Source organism: Indicator indicator, chromosome 24 (genome assembly GCF_027791375.1).
Source record: "Indicator indicator isolate 239-I01 chromosome 24, UM_Iind_1.1, whole genome shotgun sequence".
Classification (NCBI taxonomy): domain Eukaryota; kingdom Metazoa; phylum Chordata; class Aves; order Piciformes; family Indicatoridae; genus Indicator; species Indicator indicator.
In genome coordinates, this window is record NC_072033.1 from 15,209,150 (window position 1) to 15,232,546 (window position 23,397).

General features: G+C 61.8%; 2 protein-coding genes across 2 annotated transcripts; both read left to right on the forward strand.

Annotated features, from left to right (window-relative positions):
* The first annotated feature begins 850 nt into the window (after positions 1–850).
* LOC128975212 (bactericidal permeability-increasing protein-like) lies at positions 851–9,776 on the forward strand. Its single transcript, XM_054392022.1, has 15 exons — positions 851–965; positions 1,770–1,884; positions 2,182–2,310; positions 3,708–3,863; positions 5,204–5,267; positions 6,642–6,705; positions 6,846–6,937; positions 7,127–7,303; positions 7,522–7,575; positions 7,682–7,849; positions 7,950–8,017; positions 8,210–8,252; positions 8,565–8,628; positions 9,079–9,155; positions 9,729–9,776. Exons 1-15 carry the CDS (start codon positions 851–853, stop codon positions 9,774–9,776), a joined length of 1,434 nt encoding a protein of 477 aa, XP_054247997.1.
* Positions 9,777–10,428: 652 nt separating this feature from the next.
* CDK5RAP1 (CDK5 regulatory subunit associated protein 1) lies at positions 10,429–21,292 on the forward strand. The gene is made up of 13 exons (XM_054391889.1): positions 10,429–10,654; positions 11,308–11,411; positions 11,832–11,866; positions 12,648–12,748; positions 15,916–16,126; positions 16,998–17,118; positions 18,276–18,506; positions 18,716–18,813; positions 18,931–18,986; positions 19,177–19,307; positions 20,381–20,530; positions 20,926–21,066; positions 21,212–21,292. Exons 1-13 carry the CDS (start codon positions 10,429–10,431, stop codon positions 21,290–21,292), a joined length of 1,686 nt encoding a protein of 561 aa, XP_054247864.1.
* The last annotated feature ends 2,105 nt before the right edge of the window (positions 21,293–23,397 follow it).

The window sequence follows — 23,397 nt, forward strand, 5'->3', positions numbered from 1 at the left end:
CCTGGGCAGGATTTGGCCACCCCAATCTTCCCCCTCACCCCTGCCTGACTGCACCCAACTCCAGCCACCGTGACCCCAAGAGCTGGGACATGGCTGAGCCCCACGAGTTCTGCCCCTGGGGCTGGTTCCTGGTGCAATCCCTCTCCAAATCAGGGGCTGGATTTAGGTGCCCCCCTGAGTCCCACAGCAGCCACCCAGCCCAGGCAGGTGCCCCTTCACCAGCCCTGAGGGGTGTGAGGGGACTCTGGGGTCTGCTCCCATGGGATGAGAAGCCACCACTTGCTTTCTTCAGCCCTTGCTGTGCCCCAGGGCTGCTCTGGTGCCTTGGGCAGGTCTGGTGGCAGCAGGAGTACAGAGCACACCCTGAACCCTGTGGGAGGTGTTGGGGCAGCAGGGCTGGCAGATGGCTTTGGGGGCACCTTGGGCTCTTCCCAGCCTTTGCTTGGCAAAGGCAGAAGCAACAGCTTCCTGTGGAAGGAGCTGGCAGTGCCAAAGCTATGCCAACAGCCATGCCCTCACTGGGCACCTGCCTGTGCTGCAGACAGGGACCATCTGCCCCCCCGTGGAGAGCTGGAGGCTGAGCTGCTATCTCCTGGCTTTCACTCCCCCTTCCTGTGAGGGGAGGTGCTGGTGTGTTCTGGCTGCAGGTGTGCCATGCTGTGCAGTGCCACCAGTGCAGAGAGAGGAGCAGGGCAGTGTCCCAAGCAGGAAGCTCTGGGGGACGCCCCACAGGGGCTGTGGCAATGTCTCTGGACACCTCCCTTGCCTGTGGTTCCCGTTTTGGCAGGGGTATAAAAGCAGTGTGGGCAGGGAGGGCCTGGCAGCAGCTTGGCACCGTGGGGCAGGCAGGATGGGAGTGCAGAAACTGGCAGTGGCTTGCAGGGTGCTGGCTTTGTGCCTAGCCACCATTGAGGCCACCAACCCTGGCTTCGTGGTGAGGATCACCCAGGCTGGCTTGGACTATGGTGGGTTTGGCTTCTGCTTGCCCTCCTTGCAGGTGTGCTGGCAGCTGAGGAGCAGAGCTGGGAGCTTGAGAAGGGACCCTGGGGGTCCCGCGGCAGGATGGGGGCAGCCGTGGGCACCGAAGGCACCATCCATCACCTGGGACTTCCTGCTGATGCACCCAGCTGCCCCCTGGACCATCCTCACCGAGGGGCAGGGATGCCCAGCCCCGCTGGGCTCTCAGGGGGCTGCACTCAGCTGGAGCTGGAGGAGGCACAGGGCAGGAGGATCCTGCTGCCATGGCACCGTGTGTGGGCAGCTGAGCCTTGAGCGGGGGGGGAGGGGGAGGTGCCGGAGCTGGATGGGTCCTGCGCTGGTTTTATCGAGGCAGGCAGAGCCCTGGCACTGCTGTGGGTTGAAACGGACCCTGAGAGGCAGCTCCACCATCCTGCAGGGGAGTGGGGCAGGATCCCCGTCCCAGAGGGATCAGGGATGCAGCTCCAACTCCCACCCTGCTGCTCCTGGGATCTCTGCTCCATCCAGCTTTGTCCACCAGCACCGGGCATGAAGTGGTGCCGTGCCCAGGACCTCCCCACACCTCGCAGAACTGGGAGCTCTGCCCACTTCCAGTACCTGGCCACCACCTTCCCCTGGGACTTGCAAGCAGCAGACGTCAGGGAGGTGCTCGCAGGGCTCTGTGCCTGATATCAGCTTTAGAGATAGGCAGGGAGGTGGAGAACAGCCACGACATCGCCTGGGTGGTTCCTTTAACCCTTTCATTGTCCCAGAAGCTCATGGCCGTGCCACCCTCCCTTTGCCCCCTGCAGCCCATCAGCACGGGATCAAGGTCCTGGAGAAGGAGCTGGGCCAGCTGAAGCTGCAGGACATCTCGGGAGACTTTCGTATCCTACGTGTGGGGAAGGTTCGCTATGAGATCTCCAGGTGAGCCCTGCCAGCACCCCAGGGTGCTGCAGCCCCTTCCCTTCCCTTCCCTTCCCTTCCCTTCCCTTCCCTTCCCTTCCCTTCCCTCCCTTCCCTTCCCTTCCCTCCTTCCCTTCCCTTCCCTTCCCTTCCCTTCCCTTCCCTTCCCTTCCTTCCCTTCCCTTCCCTTCCCTTCCCTTCCCTTCCCTTCCCTTCCCTTCCCTTCCCTTCCCTTCCTCCCTTCCCTTACCTTCCCTTCCCTTCCCTTCCCTTCCCTTCCTTCCCTTCCCTTCCCTTCCCTTCCCTCCTCTCTTCCAGGCTGCACCTCCGCAGCTTCCAGCTGCCACACTCCTACATCTCCCTGGTGCCCAACGTGGGGCTGCAGGTCTCCATCTCCAATGCCTTTGCTGAGCTGGATGGGAACTGGAGAGTGAAGGTCTACTTCATGTACGTGCCCAGCTCCCCTCTCCCTGCCTGGGCACTGGGCTCTGCCTCTCCCCAGCTCTCCTCTCCCTGCCTGGGCACTGGGCTCTGCCTCTCCCCAGCTCTCCTCTCCCTGCCTGGGCACTGGGCTCTGCCTCTCCCCAGCTCCCCTCTCCCTGCCTGGGCACTGGGCTCTGCCTCTCCCCAGCTCTCCTCTCCCTGCCTGGGCACTGGGCTCTGCCTCTCCCCAGCTCCCCTCTCCCTGCCTGGGCACTGGGCTCTGCCTCTCCCCAGCTCTCCTCTCCCTGCCTGGGCACTGGGCTCTGCCTCTCCCCAGCTCTCCTCTCCCTGCCTGGGCACTGGGCTCTGCCTCTCCCCAGCTCTCCTCTCCCTGCCTGGGCACTGGGCTCTGCCTCTCCCCAGCTCCCCTCTCCCTGCCTGGGCACTGGGCTCTGCCTCTCCCCAGCTCTCCTCTCCCTGCCTGGGCACTGGGCTCTGCCTCTCCCCAGCTCTCCTCTCCCTGCCTGGGCACTGGGCTCTGCCTCTCCCCAGCTCCCCTCTCCCTGCCTGGGCACTGGGCTCTGCCTCTCCCCAGCTCTCCTCTCCCTGCCTGGGCACTGGGCTCTGCCTCACCCTCTCTGGGTCTGGACTGGGTTTTCTCCTCTCCCTGGTGCTCCAGGCAGCTGTGGTTTTGTGCTCTCCAGATGTGCTGAGTTCTCTTTCCCACAGCTGGGCTGCAGCCACTCCATGTCAGGAGCCCTAGGAGCTGGCAGGAGGTCTTTGTCCTGCTTGCAGGGGGCTGGGGAGACAATGTGAAAGCCATGACCCCTCTTGTGACATCTGGGGTGTGAGGGACAGTCCCTTGGTCCCTCCCACTTGCTTGCACCTTCCTGAGCACCCTCAGGGACAGAGCTGAGCCAGGACCAGGGGTGGGCAGAGGTTGCTGCAGCTCTCACAGCTGACTGAGATAGATCAGGCAGGGTGGGAGGAGAACAAGTGGGCAATGGAGGGGCTGTGCATGATCTCTCCTGGCCCTCTGTTGCAGTGTGAGACTGAGTGACTTTGTTTTGAGAACTGACTCTTAAACCTTTCTCTCTCTCCAATGGAAGTGTTCAGAATAATCCTTGTTTTCCTTTCTTACACCCCAGGGTGATCTATTTACATTCTTCCACTTTCTCTGCTCGAACTTTGTGAGAAGAAAAAGTGAAGAGTCTTAAAACCATCACAGCCCTCTTCCATCTCCCCTACTTGCTCTTGATCCTCTCTACCCAAAGGTCACCTCTCCTAGTTCATGCTCCAGTGGAATTTGCTTTCCCTGAGTCTAAAACTTTCCAGACAGATCCATCCCACAGCTGACCTGCGACCCCCTCCCAGGGCTGGGTGCTGAGAGGTGTCCTTCTCTTGTCCTCCTCTCCCAGCAGCCAGGACCATGGCTCCTTTGACCTGAAGGTGGAGAATGTCTACATCAAAATCGACCTGCAGCTGGGCAGTGACACCCTGGGGAAGCCTACCACAGACACCTCTGCCTGCAGCACTCGCATCTCCAAAGTCCGCGTCCACTTCTCGGGCAAGCTTGGGTAGGTAGCCCCCGCCCTGGGGCCTGGGGATGCTGCCTGGTGCCCACCTGCCATGGCATCCTGGCTTTCAGGCTGGCACCAGACCTGTGAGCAGGTTACAAGCAGCTCTGTTTGCCAGTGGGAACCCTGAGGTGAAGCCGGGTGCCAAATCAGTAGGGCAGTGACGCTGCCAAGTGTCAAACCTCTCTGCTGGGCTCCTTTCCTGGGAAACACTTCTGCAGCAGCCTCGCGGCTGGACAGGGAAGTTAGAATAGGATAGGGTAGGATAGGATAGGATAGGATGGGATAGGATGGGATAGGATGGGATAGGATAGGATGGGATAGGATAGGATAGGATGGGATGGGATAGGATAGGATGGGATGGGATAGGATAGGATGGGATAGGATAGGATAGGATAGGATAGGATAGGGTAGGATGGGATAGGATAGGATAGGATGGGATAGGATAGGATAGGATAGGATAGGATAGGATAGGATAGGATAGGATAGGATAGGATAGGATAGGATGGGATGGGATAGGATGGGATAGGATGGGATAGGATGGGATAGGATAGGATAGGATGGGATAGGATAGGATAGGATGGGATAGGATGGGATAGGATGGGATAGGATGGGATGGGATAGGATAGGACAGGACAGAACAAAATAGAACAGAAAAGAATAAGGAATGGAATAGAATGGAATGGAATAGAAATAGAATAGAAATAGAAATAGAAATAGAAATAGAAATAGAAATAGAAATAGAAATAGAAATAGAAATAGGATAGGACAGGACAGAACAAAATAGAACAGAAAAGAATGAGAAGAGAGAAGAGAGAAGAGAGAAGAGAGAAGAGAGAAGAGAGAAGAGAGAAGAGAGAGAAGAGAGAAGAGAGAAGAGAGAAGAGTTAGGGTTGGAAGGGACCTCAAGGATCATCCAGTTCCAACCCCCCTGCCATGGGCAGGGACACCTCACACCACAGCAGGTTGCTCACAGCCACATCCAGCCTGGCCTTAAACACCTCCAGGGATGAGGCTTCCACCACCTCCCTGGGCAACCTGTGCCAGTGTCTCAGCACCCTCCTGGGGAAGAATTTCTTCCTAACATCCAATCTGAATCTCCCCACTTCTAGTTTTGCTCCACCCCCCCCAGTCCTATCACTCTCTGACAACTAAAAAGTTCCTCCCCAGCTTTTTTGTAGCCCCCTTCAGATGCTGGAAAGCCACAAGAAGGTCTCCTCAGAGCCTTCTCTTCTCCAGACTGAACAACCCCAACTCTCTCAGTCTGTCTCCATAGGAGAGGTGCTCCAGCCCTCTGATCATCCTCGTGGCCAAGTTCTCCTCTCTGGCTTTCCCTGCAGGTGGCTTTACAACCTCTTCCATGGTGCTGTGGAGTCCAGGCTCCGGAAGCTCTTGGAGACACAGGTAGGTTCTTCACCATGAGAGTGGTAGAACACTGCAACAGGTTGCCCAGGGAGGGAGCTGAGGCCCCATCCCTGGAGATATTCAAGGTGAGGCTCAACAGGGCTCTGGGCAACCTGATCTAGTGGAGGATGCCTCTGCTGACTGCAGAGGGGTTGCACTGAATCACCTTTGAAGGTCCCTTCCAACCCAAGCAGTTCTGGAATTCTGTGAGGTGGGTGGTGGTGGGCAGGGATTGGGACTTTGGGCCTCACTGGTGGCTGATGGGCTGGAGGGGGCAGGCACAGGCTGGGATTTAACTGGAGCCAGAGCACAGGGCTGTGCTGCCAGCCTGGTGCAGCCCAGAGGAATGGGCATGGCCAGCTGCAGCCTCCACAGCACCGTGTGGCTTGGGCTGGATTCGAGCCCTGCAGCCTCTGCCAGAGCCCTGCGTAATCAGCTGCTAATTAACAAAGATTCCTCTTTCCATGTGGTCAGTTGATTGGCTCTCACCCCTCAGCCAGCCCTGACCACAGCAGAGGGAACCTGATCAGAGCTGGCCTCTGAACAGCCACACTCCAGTTGCTGGGGGAGTGCTGGGCAGCGACTCTCCAGCCTGGCTTTCAGGCACTTGTTCTAACAGGGAGCACTGGGGAGCCTGGACTGGGCAACCAGTACAAAACCCCAGTGCAGGAGACCTGCCCCAAGACAGGGAGCAAGCTGTTAGCAGTAATTGCTACAAGGAGAGCTGGCAGCAGCTGCAGCCTCCCTGGATCTGAGCTTGCTCAGGAAGGAGGCAGTTGGAGAGCAGGCGAATCCCCCTCCCACAGCAGACCCCACCCTGCCTGGCCACCATGCCCATGCCAGGCAGTGGCTTTCCTGTGGCTCCCAGGAGCTGTGGCAGCAGATGGGCTGGCAGCAGGATTGCAGCTGGGGCTCTAAGGCTTTTTCTGCTGCTGTGCCTCCTGGAAGGAGAGCAGCTCTGGAATTCTGAGGGGATGCCTGCTGCCCTGTGTGACTCCTCCCAGCCCCCTTTGCCCCACACAGGTTTCTCAGGGCCTTTCTCCATGGGAGATGGGGTGAGGGGCGATGGGCAGGAGAGGACAGGGGCTGGGAGTGCAACTGCTCTGGGACCTCAGCACAGCCTGGTCCCATCCCAACCTTGGCAGCCTGTATCTGCCTCCTGCTCTCACTGCACACATGTGGGCAGCCCTCATGTCCCCAGTGCTGGGGGGGACCTGGTCACTGGGAGATGAGCTGGTCACTGGGAGATCCCAGTCACGGGGAGATGAGCTGGTCTCTGGGAGATCCCAGTCACTGGGAGATGAGCTGGTCTCTGGGAGATCCCAGTCACGGGGAGATGAGCTGGTCTCTGGGAGATGCCTTCCTGCCCCACAGGTGTGTGAGATCGTGGCCAAGGCTGTGCGCAGGGAGCTCCAGCCTTACCTCCGCACCCTGCCAGGTACCCAGCAGGGGCTGCACAGGGGGTTAGGGGCAGCTCTTCCTCGTGTTTCCCAGCCACGAGGGCAGTGCTGAACCTTGTGCCCACTTCCCTGGGGTGCCACCTTCCTCTTGCTCATCTCTCTGCCTCATGTTTTACAGTCACAGCCAAGATAGATGCCAAGACTGGGATCGATTACTCCTTGGTGGCACCACCAACGGCTACTGCCCGGTCCCTGGATGTGGACCTGAAGGTGAGAGGCTGCCCTGGCAAAGCTCCATGTGGCTGATGCCACCAGCACAGGCAGGTGGGGAACCAGCTTTAGGTGCCTCCTGTGAATGCTGCTTGCCAGCTCACGTCAGCGGTGAGTCCCCCCCCCCCCCCCCCCCCATCCTCTGCTCTCCTGCTTCATCTCCCTCCCTCCCTCCCTCCCTCCTCTCAGGGTGAATTCTTCTCCCTGGCCCACCGCTCTGCTGTCCCCTTCTCTCCACTGCCACTGGCCTTGCCCCCAGACCACAACCACATGGTTTACTTTGGAGCCTCCAGCTACTTCTTCAACACCGCTGCCTTCGCCTACCACGCAGCCGGGGCGCTGGTCTTCAACGTCACGGAGGCTGTGGTGAGCACCATGGAGAGGGGACAGGAGCTGCTCCCCTCCCTGCTCCCTGCAGAGGAGCTCTGGGAGCAGCTGCTGCTCTCGGAGGACTCCTCCAATGAGCTGCTGGGAGCCGTGGGAGGGAGCTGTTGGGCACAGAAGCTATTGGGGGGCAGAAGGGCTGCTGTCACCATGAGCTCGGCTGTGCTGCATCCCCCCGGTGTGACCATTCTCCCCCACAGATCCCAAAGGGAGTCCACCTGAACACCACCACCTTCTCAGCCTTCATTCCCCAGGTCAGTGGCCCAGCCCTGCCTCCCCCACGCAGGTTTTCCTCTCTGCAAAGTGGAAGCCCCCCGGGGTTTGTGCTGCTGTCCCCACCCTGTCCCTGCTCCTCTGCAGCTGGAGGGGATGTACCCCAACACACCCATGACATTCAGGCTGTCAGCCCCCTCTGCCCCCTTCCTGAGCATCGGGCCACAGGGGCTCTCCCTCCAGCCCGTGGTGGACGTCCAGGCTTATGCCGTCCTGCCCTGCTCCGAATCAGTTCCTCTCTTCCTCCTCAGCCTGGTGAGTCCTGTGGTGTTCTGGCTGGTCAGAGCCATTCCCCTGGCTGTGGTGTGGGGTGAGGTGGGAGGAGCACTGCTGGAGCTCAACACTCTCCCCTCAGACAGGGAACGTGTCAGCTGTCATCGACGTGAGATCTGGCCACATAGTTGGGAGCCTGGACGTGGGCAGGTACAGAGGGGAGCAGCACAGGGCACTGTGAGGTGCTGCATTTCTGGGCTCCTGGGAACAGAGGTGAGGTGGGGAAGTCCTGGAGATGTGGAGCTGGTGTGGAGGGGCTGGGCTGGGGCTGGAGGTGGCATCAAGGTGGGAACTGTCCCCTCCATTGGGGCAGCCTCACAGCACCACTCTGTCTCCATGCAGGATAAAGTTCACCCTGAAGCAATCAAATGTTGGCTCTTTCAAGGTGAGCTGTTCTTGATCACAGCCCCCAGAACGGAGCTGAGGGCCTGCTGGGAGCCAGGGAGAGGACTCATTCCTCTCTGCCCCCCAACACAGGACCTGGGGGTTCACCCAGGACCCCACATTTCCTCTTTACACAGCCTGCCAGGCTGGGAGAGGGAGATGCCATTGCTCCTCCCAACCCCACCAGCCTGGCCACACAGAGCCATTGGTGCCTATCCCAGCTCCTCCTCATCTTTTCTTGTCCTAACTGTCCTCCATTGCCTGGTCCCCTGCTCTCCTGCAGCCTGAAGCTCTGTTCCTTCCCCCTCTCTAGGTGCGGCAGCTGCAGTCCCTAGTGAACACCATTGCTTCCGCCATCGTCATCCCGCGTCTTAACGGTGAGAACCTGCCTGGGGGCAAGGAGCTGCTGCAGTCACCACTGGCCAGGTTGCTCTATCCCGGCAGTCTCCATTGCCAGGCTGGTCGGTGGGTGAAGCCTGCAGCTGCAGGTAGCTCCTTGGAAGCCTCTCGGTGCTGGGACATCCACCCAGCCAGTGAACTCAATGGAAAAACTGAGCCCAGCACACAGCCTAATGCATTCCAGACCTTCTCCCCTGCTCGCTGCTCCTCTCCATTCCCCAGCAATTTGGGCTGGCGGCTGCCTGGGTCCCCTGGGGGGCGGTGGCACGGCACAACACGCATCCCCTAGTCCTTCCGAAGAGCTTGGGAAGGATTTCCTCTGCCCGTCCCGAGGGGAAGAAAGGGATGAGGCGAGGAAGTGCCTGCCTGCTTTTCACAGCACATGTTCCTCTTGCTCCAGCTCTCATCCCACATCTTGTCTTTTCCAGAGAGGTTAAATGAGGGATTCCCTCTGCCGCTGCCGGAAAGGATACAGCTCTCCAAGATCCTTGTCAGGTTTCACCAGGTGAGTGAGGAGCTAGAGCCATCCTACCACCCCCGAGCCCCCCATCCTGCTGTCTGCCCCAGGCTGGGAGGTGGTGGCAGGAGGGTGCAGACCACCAGGATCTCAGCAGCAGAGCCCCACTTTTCCTGCCTGAACGGTGGGGGCCGGGCTCTGCACCCTTAAGGCAGCACTGCATCGCTCTCCAGTTCTCAAGCCCGAGGTGTGAATTTCCCAGGATGTGTTTTATAGCAGCAGCCTCAGCCCCCAGCCGCCTCCTCCGGCACAGCTGCCTGGGGCGGGACCGCCAGCGCCTGTCAGGCTCCTTGCAAGGAGCCCCGCTGGGTTCTGGGGGGCGGAGAAAGCTCCAGGGGCGGGATGTTTGGGGAAGCCCCCGAGGGTGTCATGATGGGGATGCTGAGCAGTTACTGCGTGTGAAATGTCCTCAGAGCCCCTGCAGGGGCCCAGGGGCTGGCAGAGCCACATGTTCCCATCCCTTCTCCCCCTTCCCCTACCCCGAGAGCTGGTGGGTGCTGGGGAGCACAGAAAGCAGCTCCCAGGCCTGTTACAGCCCAAATTTCTTTCTCTTTCTCCCAGAATTTTCTGATGCTGGGAGCAGACGTCCGCTACCAGCCCCGGGGATGAAGATAAAGCGACGAGAGGAACCTGAGCACCAAAACGACCCCTTCGCCCCTTCCCTCCCGCTGGCCCCGCTTCTGGAGCTGAAGGCCACCGGTTCTGTGTCTCCTCACCACTCGCTTCGAGGGGTTGAACCTCGCATCCCCCAGCCGGGGATGCTGGGGGATACTACGAGCTGGGGGGTCCCCCACAACCCTTCCCCTCCTTCTTCCCCTCTGCCAGGGCTGGTTGGCATCAATAAAGGCGCCGGGGGCCGGAGCCACAGCTGTGGTGGAGGTGTCTCTGTCTGAGCCTGCGGTCCCTCCCCGGGGCTCCCCGCACCGGGTCAGGGCATGGCCGCGGGGCTCCGGGACCCGCCCTTTTCGGCTATTTTTATCGCTGCGATCGTGGCGAAGCACCACAACGCTCCAACGTTCCCTATTTATGTCACTTTTCCAGGGCGGGGGCGTCCCCGGCCGCCCGCCCGCAAGCTCTGCGGCTCCGCCCGGCCGCGGGGCGGGCCCGAGGGGAACGACAGCGACACGGAACGCAGCGTTGCGGGGAGGGGAGGCGGCAGGGACCGCTTATAGCGGCGGACGTCGCCCGTTTGCGCTCTTCTGCCGCCCGGTCCGTCCCGCAAAGCGTTCCGCCGGCAACGCTGCCGGGCGCCGGGGCTGCCATGCTGCCCTGCGGACGAGCGCTGCGGGCCGCGGGGCTCCTCCGCCCGGCCACCACCGCCGGCCACCGCCCCGGGGCCTCTCGCCGAGCGAGCCGCGGGCCGGGCGAGCGGCCGATGGGGCGCGGGGCAGCGCTGCCCCCAGGGCCGGACCTGCGGCACTTCCTGAGAGGGGTCACGGCGGGGGAACCGCAGCCGGAGCTGGGCTCTTACCCCGGGGCCGGGAAAGGTTTGTGGGTCTGCTTCCCTTCAGCCGTTATCTCCCCTCCGCGGGCGCTGCTGAGCCCTGCGCGGCGGCCCCGGGGCTGGAGAGGTCAACCGTGCCCCCGCGGCTGTGGCTTTGCTGCCAGGCAGTGTAGGGTCGGTGCGGCCGGCGGTGCCCCGGAGCGGAGAGCCAGTGCAGCGTGTATGGGGAAAGCGAGTTGTTAGGGGCGTAGGGGACCTCGAAGTGGGTTTTGGCATTAGAAGAAGTCCAGCCCCTTGGCCACGTTCCTCACTGGTGTGTGTGTGTCCCCGCTGTGAGCGAGTTCTGGCATTTCCACAGACGTGGCCAGTGGGGCTGTGGCAGAGCTTTCAGGCTGTAGTGCCCAGGAGAAAGGTTTTCAACGCAGCAAATGCCCTGTCTGAGGAGGAACACAACTTCTGCTGCTCTGCAAGCCACATTGCAGACCTTTGGGGCTGGGGTGAGGTTCTCTGAAGCAGTCGGATTTCCCAGAGTCTCTCCTCTCTTTGGTTTATCCTTTCTGCGGGGGCTGTAAAAGGAAGGCAGCTTTTGTGCTGCTTGCCTGATGCTCTCCAGTGGTGGGACTGAAGGTCCTGCCCTGCAGAAGAGCTCTCAGGAGCAGGTTATAGATGAGAGCTAAGGTGTGCCCTGTGTTGCAGTGTACCTGGAGACCTATGGCTGCCAGATGAACGTCAATGACACAGAGATCGCCTGGACCATCCTGCAGAGGAGTGGCTACACCAGAACAAAGGAGCTGGAGGAGGTCAGGCACCTTGGCAGCTCTCTTGCAGCACAGGCCTGCTATGGGGGTCACACTGTGTGTGCCTGCAAGCCCAGCTGGTGCCTGGAATGCAGCCCTGCAGGGTGCAGAGAGCTTTGCAGCTTGTGGAGTAAAGGAAACCACTGCAGGAGTGTGCTGGAAGGCCATGGGGTGTCCTTTTCTTGCTGTAAGCTGCTGGATTGGGCACAGCAGGATGCTTCTGGCTCATCTCTGAGTTTGCTTCTCCCATTTAATGGGAGACTGCTTCTGCTGGCTTCTTTGCTACACCCCACCACTGACAGGGGCAGATAATTTTCACTGACTTCAGGGAATTTTAGGTTTCCTGTGCAGGGCATGGCACTTGCTGCTTGGCTCTTACAAATTCTTCCCTTTTTTTTTTTTTGGTTGTTGTTTTTGATTCAGGCTGATGTGGTTCTCCTGGTCACCTGCTCTGTGAGGTAAGGAGTTTCAGTTGCTGCTGCTTTGGAGAGATTGTAAGGGGTTAGAACTTGAAAAACCAAGGCAATGAGTGTGTCATGGGAGTTAAAAGAACAGGCAGGAATGCAACTGCTCCTTTAGCTGAGGTTGGAGCTGCCTTGTGCCATGATGTGTGGCGTCAGCTGTGCTGGGAATGGATTTCCTGGGGAGAGAGAAGTTCTTTGGGAGCTCCAGCTCAGTGCTGTGGGCAGTTGGAGACCTGCCCAGATCTCTACTTTCACAAGGATTAGTTTTTTTCAGTATTTTTTCTTCTCCTGACAAAAGTGAGGAGGAGTATAAGAATCACAGGAGGAGGAGTAGCAGAGGGTCTGTACCACACAAAGTGGGGGGAATCCAGCTAGGGGCAACTTGAGCCATAAATGTCTGAGGAGCTTTGCTGCTTCTTCCTGGAGGCAGAAGACATCAGGTCCTCATCATCACTTCTAAAGCAGCTGATGCTGGCTGACTAAAGCCAATATGACTTTCTCCACAAGGAGTCATATTCTACATCAGGACTTCTCTCCCCCAGAGCTCAGTCCCTGAGCTGTTCCTGCAGGGCAGAAACTCCCAAAGGAGTGAGGTGAGGGTTAAGAGCCGAGCTGTGATCCACGCTCCACAGCCACCAGGCTCACCAGCAGACCATTCCCTCTCTCTCTGGTTGAATTCTTCTTTCAAAGCATTTGAGCTGCTTCAGCTTGGGGGGGAGGGCTGGGGCTGGAAAGGCACAACAAGTGCAGTCAGGGCTGTTTGCTGGCTCCCCAGGGAGAAGGCAGAGCAGACCATCTGGAACCGCCTGCAGCACCTCAAGGCGCTGAAGGTTCGGCGGCAGCAGCGGCGCTCAGCCCTGCGCATCGGGGTGCTGGGTGAGCAGCCACGGGGAGCACTCCCCTGCCCTGCCCCACCTCCCCCTTTCCCCCTGCCTCACCTTCCCCCCTTTCCCCCTGCCTCACCTTCCCCCTTTCCCCCTGCCTCACCTTCCCCCCTTTCCCCCTGCCCCACCTCCCCCTTTCCCCCTGCCTCACCTTCCCCCTTTCCCCCTGCCCCACCTTCCCCCTTTCCCCCTGCCCCACCTCCCCCTTTCCCCCTGCCCACCTTCCCCCTTTCCCCCTGCCTCACCTTCCCCCCTTCCCCCCTGCCTCACCTCCCCCTCTTCCCCCTGCCTCACCTTCCCCCCCTCCCCCCTGCCCCACCTCCCCCTTTCCCCCTGCCTCCCCTTCCCCCTTCCCCCTGCCCCCCCCCCCCTTCCCCCCTGCCCCACCCCCCCCTTCCCCCTCCCCCCCCCCCCCCTTTCCCCCTGCCCCCCCTCCCCCCTTTCCCCCTGCCCCACCTCCCCCTTTCCCCCTGCCCCACCTCCCCCTTTCCCCCTGCCCCACCTCCCCCTTTCCCCCTGCCCCACCCCCCCCTTTCCCCCTGCCCCCCCCCCCCCCTTCCCCCCTGCCCCCCCCCCCCTTTCCCCCTGCTCCACCCCCCCCCTTTCCCCCTGCCCCCCCCCCCCCTTCCCCCTGCCCCCCCTCCCCCCTTCCCCCTGCCCCCCCCTCCCCCTTCCCCCCTGCCCCACCTCCCCCCTTCCCCCTCCCCCACCTCCCCCCTTCCCCCTGCCCCACCCCTCCCCCTTTCCCCCTGCCCCCCTTCCCCCTCCCCCTGCCCCCCTTCCCCCCTTCCCCCTCCCCCCCTCCCCCCTCTCCCCCTGCCCCACCTTCCCCCCTTCCCCCTGCCCCCCTCCCCCTTCCCCCTGCCCCACCTCCCCCCTTCCCCCTGCCTCACCTTCCCCCCTTCCCCCCCTCCCTCCCCCCCTTCCCCCCTGCCCCACCTCCCCCTTTCCCCCTGCCCCCCTCCCCCTTCCCCCCCTCCCCCCTCCCCCCTTTCCCCCTGCCCCCCTCCCCCTTCCCCCCTTCCCCCTGCCCCCCCTCCCCCTTCCCCCCCTCCCCCCCCTCCCCCCCCTCCCCCCTCCCCCCTTCCCCCTGCCCCACCTCCCCCCTTCCCCCCCCCTTCCCCCCTGCCCCCCCCTCCCCCTTCCCCCCCTTTCCCCCCTCCCTCCCTTCCCCCTTCCCCCCCTTCCCCCTGCCCCCCCCTCCCCCTTCCCCCCTCCCCCCTTCCCCCTTCCCCCTGCCCCCCCTTCCCCCTTCCCCCCTGCCCCACCTCCCCCTTCCCCCCTCCCCCCCTTCCCCCTTTCCCCCTGCCCCACCTCCCCCCTCTCCCCCCTTCCCCCCTGCCCCACCTCCCCCCTTCCCCCCCTTCCCCCTGCCTCACCTTCCCCCTTCCCCCCCTTCCCCCTGCCTCCCCTTCCCCCCTCCCCCCCTTTCCCCCCTGCCTCACCTTCCCCCTTCCCCCCCTTCCCCCTGCCTCACCTTCCCCCTTCCCCCCTTTCCCCCTGCCTCACCTCCCCCTTCCCCCCTTTCCCCCTGCCTCACCTTCCCCCTCCCCCCTTTCCCCCTGCCTCACCTTCCCCCCCTCCCCCCTTTCCCCCCCTCCCCCTCCCCCTTCCCCCCTTCCCCCCCCTCCCACCTTCCCCCTTCCCCCCCTTTCCCCCCTGCCTCACCTCCCCCCTTTCCCCCCTTCCCCCCTGCCTCACCTTCCCCCCTTCCCCCCTTCCCCCTGCCTCCCTCCCCCTTCCCCCCTCCCCTCCCCCCCTCCCCCCTCCTCCCCTCCCCCTTCCCCCTGCCTCCCTCCCCCCTTCCCCCCTGCCTCACCTCCCCCCCTTCCCCCTGCCTCCCCTTCCCCCTCCCCCCTGCCTCACCTCCCCCTTCCCCCCTGCCTCACCTTCCCCCTTCCCCCCTGCCTCCCCTTCCCCCTTCCCCCCCTGCCTCCCCTTCCCCCTTCCCCCCTGCCTCACCTTCCCCCTTCCCCCCCCTCCCTCCCCCTCCCCTTCCCCCCTGCCTCACCTCCCTCCCCCTTCCCCCCTGCCTCCCTTCCCCCTTCCCCCCTGCCTCCCTTCCCCTTCCCCCCTCCCTCCCCCTCCCCCTCCCCCCTCCTCCCTCCCCTTCCCCCTGCCTCCCCTTCCCCTTCCCCCCTCCTCACCTTCCCCTTCCCCCTGCCTCCACCTTCCCCCTTCTCCCCCTGCCTCACCTTCCCCTTCCCCCTCCCTCCCCTCCCCTTTCCCCCTGCCTCCCCTCCCCTTCCCCCTCCCTCCCCCTTCCCCTTTCCCCCTGCCTCACCTTCCCCTTCCCCCTGCCTCCCCTCCCCCTTCCCCCTCCTCCCCTCCCCTCCCCTGCCTCACCTTCCCCCTTCCCCCTGCCTCACCTTCCCCTTTCCCCCTCCCTCACCTTCCCCTTTCCCCCTGCCTCACCTTCCCCTTTCCCCCTGCCTCACCTTCCCCTTTCCCCCTGCCTCACCTTCCCCTTCCCCCCTGCCTCACCTCCTCCCCTTTCCCCCTGCCTCACCTTCCCCTTTCCCCCTGCCTCACCTTCCCCTTTCCCCCTGCCTCACCTTCCCCTTTCCCCCTGCCTCACCTTCCCCTTCCCCCTGCCTCACCTTCCCTTTCCCCCTTCCCTCCTTTCCCCCTGCCTCACCTTTCCCTTTCCCCCTTCCCTCCTTTCCTCCTGCCTCACCTTTCCCTTTTCCCCCTTCCCTCCTTTCCTCCTGCCTCACCTTTCCCTTTCCCCCTTCCCTCCTTTCCTCCTGCCTCACCTTCCCCCTTTCCCCCTTCCCTCCTTTCCCCCTACCTCACCTTCCCCCTTTCCCCCTGCCCCACCTTCTCCTTTTCTCCCTTTTCCCCCCCCACCTTTCCCCTCCTCCACCCTTTCTCTCCCCCTTCTTCACTGAAAGGGCCTTGGGGCACTGGCCCAGGCTGCCCAGGGCATTGGTGGAGTCCCCATCCCTGGAGGGGTTTCCCCATCCCTGGAGGGGTTTCCCCATCCCTGGAGGGGTTTCCCCATCCCTGGAGGGGTTTCCCCATCCAAAGCTCTTTGGCTGAGGGGCTGAGGGCCACGGTCTAGGAGTGGTGTACAGGGAAGTGTTGAGTTAGGGTTGGACTCCAAGATCTTGAGGTCTTTTCCAACCAGGCCATTCTGTGACCTTTCTTTGGTGGCAGGGTGCATGGCTGAGAGGCTGAAGGAGGAGATTCTGCAGAAGGAGAAGCTGGTGGACATCGTGGCAGGTCCTGATGCCTACCGTGACCTTCCCCGGCTGCTGGCCCTGGCAGAGTCTGGCCAACAAGCTGCCAATGTCCTGCTGTCCCTGGATGAGACCTATGCAGATGTCCTGCCTGTGCAGACCACTGCAGGTGGCACCACAGCCTTTGTGTGAGCACCTGGGTTATCCTCTGCCTGTTTGTGTGGCTCTGGGAATGCTGCTGGCAGCACCTGGGTTATCCTCTGCCTGTTTGTGTGGCTCTGGGAATGCTGCTGGCAGCACCTGGGTTATCCTCTGCCTGTTTGTGTGGCTCTGGGAATGCTGCTGGCAGCACCTGGGTTATCCTCTGCCTGTTTGTGTGGCTCTGGGAATGCTGCTGGCAGCACCTGGGTTATCCTCTGCCTGTTTGTGTGGCTCTGGGAATGCTGCTGGCAGCACCTGGGTTATCCTCTGCCTGTTTGTGTGGCTTTGGAATGCTGTTTCTGTGACCCTGGCTGGAGATGCTGCTGTGCAGAGCTGACACCTCCGTGACAACAGCTCCCTGAGGGACACAGCAGCTCCCTGCACTCACTCCCAGCAGCCCAGAGGTGTGGGACTGCCAGACTCTTGTCTGCTGCCTGCTCCCTGCCTGCTGAGCCCTGGAGAGGCTGCCCTGAGCTCAGGCTGCCTGCAGGCTCCTCTGGCTGATCTTTAAGGTCCCTTCCAATCAAGCCCATTCTGTGAATTTCAGAGATCAGACTCTGCTCAGAGTGACCACAGAGTGCAGCAGGGCACAGAGGGATCTGCCATCCCTGCCAGGCTGCACTGCAGGTCTTTGCCTCCTTAGGAGGTTTCCCAATTGCTTGGAAGCATGCATGGAAAACTTGGAGGTGTCAGGCAGGGCTGAGCAGAGCCAGCCCTGGCTGGAGCGTGGGGGAAGGCTGCAGGGCTGTGTGCTGCAGCCCAGGGAGGGTGGCTGATGGCAGCTGGGCCAGCTCCCAGCAGGGCAGGATGTGACAGGCAGGCTTCTGGAGCAGTGACCTGGACTTCACCCCCCTGCAGGTCAATCATGAGAGGCTGTGACAACCTCTGCAGCTACTGCATTGTGCCCTTCACCCGCGGGCGGGAGCGCAGCCGGCCCCTCGCCTCCATCCTGCAGGAGGTCAGGATGCTCTCAGAGCAGGTGAGGCTCAGCCTCCTTCCCACTTCCAGACTCTGCAGCAGCTGAGGCTCAGCCTCCTTCCCTCTCCCACCCCCTGCAGCAGGTGAGGCTCAGCCTCCTTCCCACTCCCACCCCCTGCAGCAGGTGAGGCTCAGCCTCCTTCCCTCTCCCACCCCCTGCAGCAGGTGAGGCTCAGCCTCCTTCCCTCTCCCAACCCCTGCAGCAGGTGAGGCTCAGCCTCCTTCCCTCTCCCAACCCCTGCAGCAGGTGAGGCTCAGCCTCCTTCCCACTCCCACCCCCTGCAGCGGGTGAGGCTCAGCCTCCTTCCCTCTCCCACACCCTGCAGCAGGTGAGGCACAGCCTCCTTCCCACTCCCAACCCCTGCAGCAGGTGAGGCTCAGCCTCCTTCCCACTCCCACCCCCTGCAGCGGGTGAGGCTCAGCCTCCTTCCCTCTCCCAACCCCTGCAGCAGGTGAGGCTCAGCCTCCTTCCCACTCCCACCCCCTGCAGCGGGTGAGGCTCAGCCTCCTTCCCTCTCCCAGCTCCTGCAGCAGGTGAGGCACAGCCTCCTTCCCTCTCCCAACCCCTGCAGCAGGTGAGGCACAGCCTCCTTCCCTCTCCCAACCCCTGCAGTAGGTGAGGCTCAGCCTCCTTCCCTCTCCCAACCCCTGCAGCAGGTGAGGCTCAGCCTCCTTCCCTCTCCCAACTCCTGCAGCAGGTGAGGCACAGCCTCCTTCCCTCTCCCAACCCCTGCAGCAGGTGAGGCACAGCCTCCTTCCCTCTCCCACCCCCTGCAGCAGGTGAGGCACAGCCTCCTTCCTTCTCCCACCCCCTGCAGCAGGTGAGGCTCAGCCTCCTTCCCTCTCCCAACCCCTGCAGCAGGTGAGGCACAGCCTCCTTCCCACTCTCCTAACCTTTTGGTCTTGCCCATTCCCAATCCACAGATGGGGGAGGGTGCTCCTCAGTGGTGCCTCTGCTAACACTCCCTTACCTCTGGAGATGAGGTCCCCAGAGGGGTCCCACCAGGGGCTCTTTGCTTCTCCTTGTAAAGCTCTGAGGCAGAGTGGGCAGGGGAAGAGCTTCCCTTGGAGGCTCCTCCTGGGAGCAAGCCCAGGGCTGTGCCCACGCAGCGTGGCCACCCCCACCAGGCTGCTTCTCCTCTCTCTTTGCCTCTGTAGGGAGTGAAGGAGGTGACCCTCTTGGGGCAGAATGTCAACAGCTACCGGGACCTGTCCGAGGTGCAGTTCCAGGCGGCAGCTGCCCCCAGCCTCAGCCGTGGCTTCAGCACTGTCTACAGAGCCCGGGCCGGGGGCCTGCGCTTCGCACAGCTCCTGGACCAGGTCTCCAGGCTCGACCCGGAGATGAGGATCCGCTTCACCTCTCCACACCCCAAGGACTTTCCTGATGAGGCAAGTGTGGAACAAACCCCTCTGGAGCTCTGCCTGCGGGCAGCTCCCACCTGTGGGCTGTGCTTCCTTCCCCCCTCGGAGGGTGGCAGCAGCAGCTCCTGGCAGGGGGAAGGTCGGAGCTGGAGCTGGCAGGTTTCACGCTGCTGGCTGTCACCTGGGGAAAGACTCTTCCCCTGGGCACCCCAGTGGAGCTGAGGTGTCTGTCACAGGTCCTGCAGCTCATCCAGGAGCGCCACAACATCTGCAAGCAGCTTCACCTCCCTGCCCAGAGCGGCAGCAGCCGAGTGCTGGAGGCCATGCGCCGGGGGTGAGTGCCCTGCCCTGCCCTGCCCTGCCCTGCCCTGCCCTCTCCTTCGGGCTGCTGGTTCCTCCTCCCCTCTGGTGTGGTTTTCTGCTGAGCAGATCCATGTGGTGTTCCTTGCAGATACACCAGAGAAGCCTACTTGGAGCTGGTGCAGCATGTGAGGGAGTCCATTCCAGGTAGGGGCTCCTGAGGCTGGCTCTGAGCTCAGCACAGCTGTGTCCTGCCTGGGCTGCTGCAGGGTCCCCCTCTGGCCCTGGGCTGCTGCAGGGTCCCCCTCTGGCCCTGGGCTGCTGCAGGGTCCCCTCTGGCCCTGAGGTGGAGGTCCTTCTGGCCCTGAGCTGAGGGGTCCCTCTGGCCCTGTCACAGGGGTGAGCCTAAGCAGTGATTTCATCACTGGCTTCTGTGGGGAGACAGAAGAAGATCACCAGCAGACCCTGTCCCTGCTGCGGGAAGTCCGCTACAACACAGGCTTCCTGTTTGCCTACAGCATGAGACAGGTGAGTGCAGGACCTGCTGGAGGGGACAGCAGGCTCTGGGGCAGCTCTCTGAACTCCTGAGACCCTGAAAAAAAACCCAAATCTATCAAAACTAATATGGCCAGCCTCGTTAGATTGGTAGATTCTTTGCTTGGCATGCAGCCTTTCAAGGGTTTGTGGTACTGCCAGAGCTGTCTTCAAGCCTGAGAGGCTTCCAGCTCCCTGGTGGGTGCCAGGGTTCATTGCTGTTGGGTGATCTGGGGCTGCAGAAGCTGCTTCAGAGTCACTGAGTGGAGCAGCCATGGTTGCAGAGACCTGGCTGCAGGTACAGTTTCCTTTGGGGAGGAATTGTGCTGGGCCCCAGAGAGTTGTCCCTTGGGGTCTGGAGACCAAAGTGGTGAATGTCCAGGAGGTCTTTCCATCAGAAGGGTGGGTGGGTGACACCTCTCCTTTGGAATGCTCCCTGTAGTGTGAGATGCCTTTGAGGAAGAGGGATAGGAGGTTGGGAAAGAAGGAAGCAAAGGAATATGGGGGGGCTTGGCATGTGGAAGGAGTGGAAGCTGTTGCCTGTCCTTGTGGACAGACAGGCAGCAGATCCAGCACCTTCCAGCAGACCTTCTGCCAAAGAGGTGCTGCAGGAAGAATGTGAGGAGGTGCAGGAGGCTGCTGGTGCTCAGCACCTGAAAATGTTCCTTGAGATGATGCCCATCAAGAGAGCTGTGCCAAGCTGTTGCTTGAAGAGCAGCTGGGCTGGCTGGGGGCTGGGTGCTTGGGGCCGGGCTCTGGGCGGGGGCTGGGTGCTTGGGGCCGGGCTCTGGGTGGGGGCTGGGTGCTTGGGGCCGGGCTCTGGGCGGGGACTGGGTGCTTGGGGCCGGGCTCGGGGCGGGGGCTGGGTGCTTGGGGCCGGGCTCTGGGTGGGGGCTGGGTGCTTGGGGCTGGGCTCTGGGCAGGGGCTGGGCTCTGGGCGGGGGCTGGGTGCTTGGGGCCGGGGCTGGGTGCTTGGGGCCGGGCTCGGGGCGGGGGCTGGGTGCTTGGGGCCGGGCTCGGGGCGGGGGCTGTGCTCAGCTGTGGTCTTCCCCTCCCCCTGCCCACAGAAGACCCGAGCCTTCCACCGGCTGCAGGACGATGTCCCCCCGGCCGTCAAGCAGCGGCGGCTGCAGGAGCTCATCACAGCCTTCAGAGAGGAGGCTGCCAGGGCAAACCAGGCCATGGTGGGCCAGCCTCAGCTGGTGCTGGTGGAGGGGGTGAGTGTGCCTCAGCAGAACTGTCCTCCTCCCCTCCTGCTGCCCCAGAGGCTCTTGGGCTGCACTCAGCAGCCATCACCTCTACTTTCCCTTTCCCCACACCTTGGGGTGATGCCCACAGCCTCAAGCATGCAGCCTGATGTCTGCAGAGCTGAGCTGGGCACAGCAGGGTGGGATGGGGCAGAGACCTGGCTCTGGCTATGCACTGCAGCAGAGCAAGCTTTGAAAGGTTGGCCTGGGTGTGAGGACAGCAGCTCTGGCCACAGGACTCTGCATGCCAGGGGGGTCAGTGTGGAATGTGGGTTGGATTAGGCCTCAATGAATTCCTGAGGCAGTGGAGGGCAGCAGTGGGGGCTCTGTTGCCAGGCAGGTGATGTTCCCTGTCCTCCTTCCAGCCCAGCAAGCGCTCTGCCTCGGAGCTGTGTGGGAGGAATGATGCCAACATCAAGGTGATCTTCCCTGCTGCCCAGCTGGAGGAGGATGCAGGCTCCAGGGCTCTGTTCAGACCCCAGCCTGGGGACTATGTGCTGGTGAAGGTGACCTCTCTGCAGAGCTCCTTTCCCTGTGCCCTTCCCTTGCACCTTTCTCTTCTCCAGAGCAGCTGCTGCTAGGAGAGACTAAAATTCAAAGGGAGCTCCCTCAGCCTCTGTGTTCTGAGGCCTTTGCTGCTGTATCTTTCAGGTGACCTCTGCCAGCTCTCAGACCCTGAGGGGAGTCCTTCTGGGTCCTGCCACCCTCTCCCACTCTGCTGCTTGTCCTTGAGGAATCCCTGCTGCTGCTGGGGGGCAGGAGCAGCACCACCTTCTCTCCAGGAAGAAGCAATGAAGCCTGGGGGGGGGACAGGGGAGTAAGAGGGAGAATTGTGTGTGTCAGATGCTGTCTGTTCCTGGTTTGCAGCAGCCTGCCCTGCTGGACCTGCGCAGGTTTCCCAGCAGAAGGGCTGTGGAAGCTGCATCTGGACTTGTCAAACCCCAGGGCTTGCATTTTCCCTTGCTGCCACCCTTGCAGAGCTGCAGGGCTGGCCTCCAACATGTCCTCTGCTGCAGCCCAGCCTGAGAAGTGGCTGCCTGCAGAGCAGGTCCTTGTGCTGGCTCTGTGAGGAGCTGAAGGGGCAGTGCCTTACAGACCACAGCTCCAGGAAGTGCTGAGGAAGGCCAGGAGGACTCTCAAAGAGGGTGAAGAACTCAACAGCAGACTCTGAGTTCCCCTTTTGCAAACTGCTGGGAAAGGTGAAGTGGGCTCCTGGCCTGTGCCTGTGTGGAATGTCAGCTGGTGGTTGCCAGGCACAGGGACTGCTTCATCTGCTCTGCCTGAGGCCAGGGGGGTGCAGCTTGGGGCTACTGGGGGCTGGCTTGGAGGATTCCTCCATCTCCAGGCCCAAAGGGTGCAGGGTGAGGACTGGCTCTAGCCTGCTGCAGCTGGAGGTGCAGCTTTTAATCCACCATCTGTGGATGTCATAGAATGGTTTGGGTTGGAAGGGACCTCCCAAAGGCCACCCAGTGCACCCCCCCTGCACTCAGCAGGGACATCCTGCACTGGAGCAGCTTGCTCACAGCCTTCTCCAGCCTCACCTTGAGTAGCTCCAGGCATGGAGCCTCAACCACCTCCCTGGGCAACCTGTGGCAGTGTTCCAGCAGCCTCCTGGTAGTGCTGCTGTGCTGACTGGAGGAGAGAAAGGGTTCTACTGGTTTCAGTGGTCAGGAAGCTCCTGAAGTGCACCTCACAGGTCCTTATTTCTGTCACCCTGCAGCTAACCCTGGCTGCATCCTGTCACTTGGGGTTGCTGCCTTCAAACCTGTGCCCTGCACCCTAAACTCTGAGCTGTGAGGAGGAATCAGCCCTTTTAGCCCAGCTGTTCAGAGAAATCCTTGTAAAAGGCTCAGGCCAGTGCCAGACTCTGAAGGAGCAGTTGCTGCTGCAGCCACCACAGGAGTTTGCAGGATCTTTAAATAAACATGAAAGGGTTTTGCTGGAAAGTCCTCCTGGCTCTTTCTGGGCTGGAATTGGCTCCCTTTGAAGCCAGCATGGGGCCCTGAATATTCATTAACCTTACTTCAAGAAACAATCAGCAAAATGAATTTCCCTCCCAGCTCATTCTCTTCCCCTCCCAGAGCTGAACCTGCAGGATCAGCACAGAGGGGAGGTGCAGAGGTGCTCATGCAGCTTGGGGCCATTTGCTTCCCTGCCCTGAGCTGGGAAAATCTTGGCCTCAAACTGACAAACCAGGTCATGGCTCTACTGCCCTGGGAGCCTTTGAGCAGCAGGCTGTGAAAGGGAGAGGAGTCTGGCAGTTTGAGACTGTGGAAGAGGAGTGTGGCAGTGAGGAGCTGTTTGCTCTGGAATAGCAAAGGAGGGAGCAGGGTCTCCAAGCACCATTCCCTCCATGGTGGCATGCACTGGAGCCACCTTGTCCTTGCTAATCTCCCCCTGAGCCCCCTTGGAGCTGCCCAGCAGCTTCTCCTCCAGCTTCCTTTTCCCCCATGCACCTCAAACCCTGAGCCAGCACTCCCTGGGAAGGGCTGACAGCCACCTCCCCCTGCTCATTTCACCTTCTCCTTCCCCCAAGCACCCTCTCCAGGTGGGGCTGCAGCCTGCCCTCCCTGCTCAGCCAGCTGGGAGCCAGCTGCCAGCATTGCACAATGGTGATTTGAGAGCCAGGGACTGATGAGGAGAGGAGCCAGGTTTTACACCGTGAGGAGGTGAGGGTGCTCCCTGCACAGCCTCCCCGGGGAGCTGTAGCCCAACCATTTGCTTCACCTCCTCAGTTTTTATTGGCCTGGGGAATGGAGGCTGAGGATTGCAAGGCAGTGAAGCATCCATTAGGAAGTGCTTATCCTGACCTTGGAGGCTGAGCTGCTCGTTTGACA